The sequence below is a fragment of the Mus pahari genome, chromosome 6 (genome assembly GCF_900095145.1).
Source record: "Mus pahari chromosome 6, PAHARI_EIJ_v1.1, whole genome shotgun sequence".
Classification (NCBI taxonomy): domain Eukaryota; kingdom Metazoa; phylum Chordata; class Mammalia; order Rodentia; family Muridae; genus Mus; species Mus pahari.
The window spans coordinates 83,117,746-83,125,055 of NC_034595.1; the positions used below are offsets into that span (position 1 = coordinate 83,117,746).

Below are 7,310 nucleotides of genomic sequence, written 5' to 3' on the forward strand. Positions count from 1 at the left end.
CAAATTACTAAACAAAGTGACCTGTGAGAATCCTGTTAAACCTGGAGAGACGGCTCAGTGGTTGAATGCATTGGCTGTTCTTTCAGAGGACCAGCGTTCAATTCCCAGAACGCACATGGCAGCTCATAACTGCCAAGTTCGTAACTCAAGTTCCAGTGGATCTGACACTCACGCAAATATACATGCAGGCCAAACACCGATGCACATAAAACTTTTTTTAATTAAATGTAAAAAATTTGTATATTCCAACTAACAAAAACACTGAGAACTCCAATATGGGAGATGTATTTTATAATAAAAAGTTTAGCAGAGGTGGCTGGAGAGATGGCTCAGTGGTTAGGAGCACTGACTGCTCTTCCAGACGTTCTAAGTTCAATTCCCAGCAACCACACGGTGGCTCACAACCATCTGTAATGGGGTCTGATGCTCTCTTCTGGTGTGCATGGAGAGCGCGTGCTCATATGCATAAATAATCTTTAAAAAAACATACAAACTTGGCAGAAACAAATATGCAGAAGCCTTTGCTGTGCCTTTGGTATACAGTGCTGACTACAATGCTAGAAACCAACACTGCTTTCCCTTGCTGGCGTAAGACACACCGCTGACTGAGCGATCCCAGCATCCCTGAGCTTTCTCAGCAGTCTGGCTGTGTGAGCAAGGCCCTACATTCCAGTGTAACACTGTCCACAGCATTAAACTTTATTTCCAGACTCTCTTAGTATAGAGTTTTTGAACATTTAACCCTCTAGAATTAGGACATCTTAAGAGTAAAGACTCTCTAAAGCAGAAAAAGCCTTTTAAGCCTTAGGGAAAAAAACAAATTCCTCTGTGATCAAAGTTTGCAAAGAGCAAACCACTAGAATTTAATTTTTGGGACCTACATCTCTGGAGCATACTGTCTAAATTAGCCATATACTGGATCAGACACCTACATACTAGGATAGTGGGTGCTACCTCTTTTTACAGGGGTGAGGTTCCTATGAAATTAGCACAGTATCTGGCACCATAAAACACAAATACTGTTGAATGGTTTAGCAGTGCTGTGTTTTCTCTATGAAGAACCAGAAACAAGCATTATGAATATTGTCACAGCCTGGTTTACAGAAGTCAGGGTTTCTAGTCCTTGGGTACAAAGCAATGTCCTTCCAATACAACCTTTTTGTTGACAGGGTCTCATGTAGCCCAACTGGCCTTAAACTCGCTATGTCTGAGGATAACCTCTGACCTTACCCATCCCACTCCCGTCTCCTAAGTGCAAGGGTTACAGGCATGCAACACCATGCAGGGCTGTTAGCACAACTGTCTAAAGTGAGTCACTAGGTCACCTCTCAAAACTCCTTAGACTCCAAAATCTCTCCCCAAACACAGCGGACTCAAATAATACTAAGTGGTACTGGAGTGATGCTCGACAGGCTCTCACGTTTATTGAGAAGTGATTAATGGGAAAAAGAAAGGCAATGCCCTTTCCTCATTGGCTGAACAAGAAACTGAAGAAACATTCACTACATGTTTTACAATGTTTTCTCTTCCAAAATGCATTTCTGAAAACAAGTTTTTACCACTGTTCTTAGCTTTGAAATCAAATTAATCCTGACTTAATCAGTATAATACACAAGAACAGAACAATTTCTTAGGACTCCTAGTACTTTACTTTGAGTAACAAAGGGTCAGAGAAAATGAGCCACCCTTACAGACACAACCTTGGGTAACACTGTTATTAAACTTTCCTAGACAAAAATTCTTCATAAAAATTTTCTTCCAGTTCGGAAAGGAAAAATCAAATTCCCACTTTCTGGGGTGGACACCCAAAATCTGCGCAACTCAAGTGTTCTCCAAGTGCAAATGTCAAAATGGGGGAGGAAAGGGTTTAAAAATTAGAGAAAATTGTATGCACTTACGGACTTAAAAATCCGAAAAAGAGAGTAAAAAGACAAAAAAAAAAAAAAAACCAAAAAAACAAAACAAAAAAAAAAAAAAACAAAAAAACAAAGCATTATGCTCTGAATCACAACCAAAGCCAAAATAAAAGGGACATTTTTTTTACCTAAACTACCTAGAGGGAATTTTTGTTTAGGTTTTTTCTTTTTCTTTTTTTCCTTTTTTTTTTTTTTCATTTTCCAGTTAAGTCCTATGTCTTTTGTGAAATTCCAATACATAAACTGCAAGTTTGCAATTGTCTCTGAAGTCAATGAAATTAAGAAAAAAAGTCCTAATTTTCTTGCAGGTCATCGTGTCCTCTTAGGATAAGCAGATGCAACCGTTACTGCAGTCTATGCAGAACCGCTTTCTATTTCCCACGACCTTGACGTTCCTAAGGAGGTAAGAAAAAAAGAGTTAAAATAGTTAGCTAAAAATTATCTAAATTAAAACTTTATAGAACAGAACCTCCAACTCCTTACCCCAAATAAAAATTGAGTAATTTTGTACACAATTTTTACAAAACTTAATAGTCAATGTGATTACATACACCAATAACCCCAGTATTTGAGCATGCCGAGGCAGGAGGATCATAAATCTGAAACTAGTCTGGACTATGAAGGAAGACCTTGCCTGAAAGAAAACAATAAACATACAAACTCAAAACTACAATGTTTCTACAGGAAAAAGGGCTGTCCAGCTATGGTGCACCCACCTTTGACCTCAGTTCTCAGGAGGCCAAGGCAGATGGTCTCTGTGAGTTCCAGGCCAGCCTGGGTGGTCTACAAAGTGAATTCTAGAAGAGTAGAGAGACTCTGCCTCAAAATACAACAATAAAGACGTGCACGGCCCTAAACTTACCAATCTTCTACCAGTGACCTTACAACTATATTATGAATCTTCTAAAACCTATAGCAACCCCAATTGGACTTCCATGCCCCAGGTACTGTAACTATAAATACTAACAGTCTCTTACTTTCACTCCAAGACTATAAGTACAACCAAAACACTAAACAAAGTACTTCTGAGGTTTATTTTCTTCTTCTACTGTTGTTGTTTAAGAGTGTCACAACCCAAGCTGCTCCCAACTTGGAATCCTCTCTCCTGTCTCAGCCCTCAGTGTGCTGGTATACCAAATGGGCACACTACACCAAACCATTATTACCATCTTTTTTGTTTCGTTTTGTTTTTGTTTTTTGAGACAGGGTTTCTCTGTATAGCCCTGGCTGTCCTGGAACTCACTCTGTAGACCAGGCTGGCCTCGAACTCACAAATCCACCTGTCTCTGCCTCCCGAGTGCTGAGATTAAAGGCGTGCGCCACCATTATTACCATCTTAAACTAAACCTCAAAGTTACTTACCTGACTGAGTCTATCTACCCAAAATGAAAAAGAACCAAAATTAGTAACAAGGACTAATGCAGTTACTGTATCAATTCCTACAACATGTTAATCTTTGAGAGAACTATAAACAACTTTACTTGAAATTACTCGGGAGGTAGAGGGGATTCCCAGGGCAAACTGGATAGCCAAATTAGAATTGGGAAACTCCAGGTCCAGCAAGAGATCCTGCCTCAACGCATAAATAAGAGAGCAATCAAAGAAGATATCCATGTCACCTTTGACCCCCTACATACTGTATGCACCAAAACTTTAAATACAAAGTAATTTAAATTCATATGAAAATGTCACAAGAAGGGACTTTTTTCTTTTTTTTAAAATATTTATTTATTATATGTAAGTACACTGTTGCTGTCTTCAGACACTCTAGAAGAGGGCGGCAGATTTCATTACAGATGGTTGTGAGCCACCATGTAGTTGCTGGGATTTGAACTCAGGACCTTTGGAAGAGCAGTCAGTGCTCTTAACCACTGAGCCATCTCTCCAGCCCAAGAAGGGACTTCTTATTACAACAGTGACCATTGTAACTAACCCATATATTCCGATCTCTAGAAATCAGCTGCCATTCAAAAAGGAAAATAAGCTCCATCAATGTAATATAATCCTAAGTTTTAATGTTCCTAGAGGTCCTCTATTAAACTCTCCTAAAATTTCAATAATGGATATTGTGACAGTGTGCATGAGAACAGCCCTCCAAGTTCATGTCCAAACACTTGGTCCCCAGTTGGCAGAACTATTTGGAAAGGATGAGGAGGTCAGCTTTACTGGAAATGTAGGAGAAGGCTTTGAGGTTTCCTCCCCTCTGTGTGTGTGTGTGTGTTCCTGAGACAGGACAGGGAATTCAGGGGCAGCCTGAATTTTAAAAACTAGTTCACACCGAGCATGGTGGCGCACGCCTTTAATCCCAGCACTCGGGAGGCAGAGGCAGGCGGATTTCTGAGTTCGAGGCCAGCCTGGTCTACAGAGTGAGTTCCAGGACAGCCAGGGCTACACAGAGAAACCCTATCTCAAAAGCCTGCCCCCCTAATCAAAAAAGCAAACAAACAAACACATCTTCATTTACCCAACAGGTGATTAACCATTAAATAAATTGGTGCTTGTTACATCTTAACATATACCCAGAAATAGTTTTAATCCGTTTTCCTTATACTGTAAGAGATTAAACCCTAACACATGTCTAATTTTATCAAAATAGTCAGTCATAGCAGTTAAAGCTCAGTATGTGACACATGCTTCTAATCCCAGCACTTGGGAGACAGAGGCAGGTGGATCTGTGATTTTGAAGCCGGCCTTGTTTACATAATGAGTTCCAGTACAGCCAGGACTACAGTGGTACACTGCCTCAAAATACAAACAAAAAAACCAAATCACTTAAAATATTAGTAAGAGGGGCTGGTGAGATGGCTCAGTGGGTAAGAGCACCCAACTGCTCTTCAGAAGGTCCAGAGTTCAAATCCCAGCAACCACATGGTGGCTCACAACCATCCATAACAAGATCTGACGCCCTCTTCTGGAGTGTCTGAAGACAGCTACAGTGTAATTAAATATAATAAATAAATAAATCTTAAAAATATAAATGTTCCATTTCCAAACATAGTATGATATATATATATATATATATATATATATATATATATATATATATAAAAATAAAAATATAATATATATGTGTGTGCTTATACACACAAGCCAAAAATGATGGTGGTGGTAATAATAATAACAATAAAGTCCTTAACGACTATACAGTCACTTTAGCATTTACACTAAAGCACCTTAAAAAGAATCTTACATACTAAATTAGGTTTTGGGGGTTTTTTTGTTTGTTTGGTTTGGTTTTTTGGAGACAGGGTTTCTCTGTATAGCCCTGGCTGTCCTGGAACTCACTCTGTAGACCAGGCTGGCCTCCAACTCAAATATCCACCTGCCTCTGCCTCCCAAGTGCTGAGATTAAAAGGCCCACCCAGCTTACCACGGAGTTTTATGATGTGCCTTGGAATTACAGTTCTCTCAGCTCTTGTCTTCCAAGTGCTGAGATTCCAGGCACACACCATCACATCTACTAAAAACAGTAAAGTGGAAACCCCAGAAGGTTATACCTTGTATGAGATGATCAAAATTAGTATTCCCAATAATAGCATAAACTCTCTTGAAATGATTAAGGCACATGGAACCAAATAATCCTCGACAAAAATTGCTATCTGACATTAAGAAAATTGGAACCAGGCACTGAGGCCAGTGCCATTTACTCAGTGGGCACTTGAACCACCAAGGTGTTCTCAGCCAGCACAATCACTATGCTAAAGCCACACAACTGCAAAAAGCTGTGTGTGGGTAATAAAACTGTATTGCCAGTGTAGAATTTCCTGAATTGGATAACACTCTGACTATAGAATAGCTGATTTGGCTAGTCTAGCAAGCCAGCTTGCTTCAGGAATCTTGTCTCTCTGCCTGAGTAGAGGAATCCTAAAAACCACAAGGTGGCAGTGTTCAATTCTACTCTACGAAATCTTGAAGTATAAACATAGACCCAACTCTCCTGCCCCTTACCATCAATGGATGCCTCAAACAGCAGCAGCTCAGACCCAACTATGACATGGATGAACAGACGGACACAGACAGATGGACACACACGTTTACTTTTATGTGTATGGGTATTTTGCCTGTGCAAATATAACTTGCAATCTAGGTTAATATCAAAATGGCTGAATTCTCTTTGTCTTAGCTTCAACCTCCTAAAGGCTGATATTAGAGGCCAGCACAACACTCTTGCTCTAATTTAATATCTTTTCTTCTTTAAAGATAACCTTTCCATGGGCTGGAGAGATGGCACAGTGGTTAAGAGCACTGACTGCTCATCCAGAGGTCCTGAGTTCAATTCCCAGCAACCACATAGTGGCTCACAACCATCTGTAATGGGTCCTGACGCCCTTTTTCTGGTGTGTTTGCAAACAGCTACAGCATAGTCACATATATAGAATAAATAATTCTTTAAAAATAAAATCCTTTCCAGCCTCAGAGAGACAAAGGTGGGCAGAGCTCTTGTGAGTTCAAGGCCAGCCTGGTCTACACATGGAGTTCTGTACAAGCATGGAGACCTGAGCTCAGATTACAAGAATCATGTGAAAGCCCAACAAGATGGTGGTGCATATCTATAATCCTAGAGGTGAAAAAAAGTTAGGACAAGCAGATCCCAGAGAGCTCTCACTGACCAGTCAATTAAACTCCAGGTCCAGTGAGAAATGAGTTCTCAAAAATAAGCTGGAGATCAACAGAGGAAGATACCTACATGCAAGCAAGCCAACCCATGCAAATCCATACAAAATATTCTCTCTCATTTGCCTGCTTATCTGTGTGTTACCCACATATCAGGAGCCTTCAGAGGCTGGAAGAGAGCATTGGACCACCTGGAAGTAAAGTTACATACAAATAGTTATGAGCTGCCATGTAGGTGATGGGACTTGAACCTGGATCCTCTGAAAGAGCAACCATTCTCTTAATCACAGAGCCATCTTTCCTGACTCTCTTCTCACTTTTTAGTTTTCATATTATTTTAGATATGCATGCAAGTGCCTATGAAGTCAAAGAACATTGGATGATCCCCACAAGCTAGAAGTACCAGTTGTCAGCAGCCTGACTTTTTTTACTAGTAAACAAATTCCAGTCCTCTACAAAAGAAGCAAGTGCTAAGACAGCCCCAGTTTACTTTTTTTTTCTTTTCTTTTTTTTTTTTTTAATTCGAGACAGGGCTTCTCTGTATAGCCCTGGCTGTCCTGAAACTCAACTCTGTAGACCAGGCTGGCCTCAAACTCAGAAATCCGCCTGCCTCTACCCCCCCAAGTGCTGGGATTAAAGGTGTGCGCCACCACTGCCTGGCCTCCAGTTTTCATTTTTAAAAACCGTGTTGGTGACACAGGTTGAGAATTTCAACCTCCTTTCCCAATTCTGTATTTATTTACTCTTTCTTCCTCTGCTTTTTTTTTTTTTTTTTTTTTT

General features: G+C 40.1%; 1 protein-coding gene across 2 annotated transcripts in view; it reads right to left on the reverse strand.

Annotated features, from left to right (window-relative positions):
* Positions 1 to 1,399: 1,399 nt before the first annotated feature.
* Positions 1,400 to 7,310, reverse strand: part of Ythdf2 (YTH N6-methyladenosine RNA binding protein 2) — a 25,012-nt gene continuing 19,101 nt past the window's right edge. Inside the window, exon 5 of one of the 2 annotated variants that reach the window (XM_021200105.1) lies at positions 1,400 to 2,311. In XM_021200105.1, coding sequence (XP_021055764.1) covers positions 2,288 to 2,311 — 24 coding nt within the window. In that variant the 3' untranslated portion in view covers positions 1,400 to 2,287. Of the gene's footprint in view, positions 2,314 to 7,310 lie in introns of both variants that reach the window. The other variant, XM_021200104.2, reaches the window with a different exon arrangement.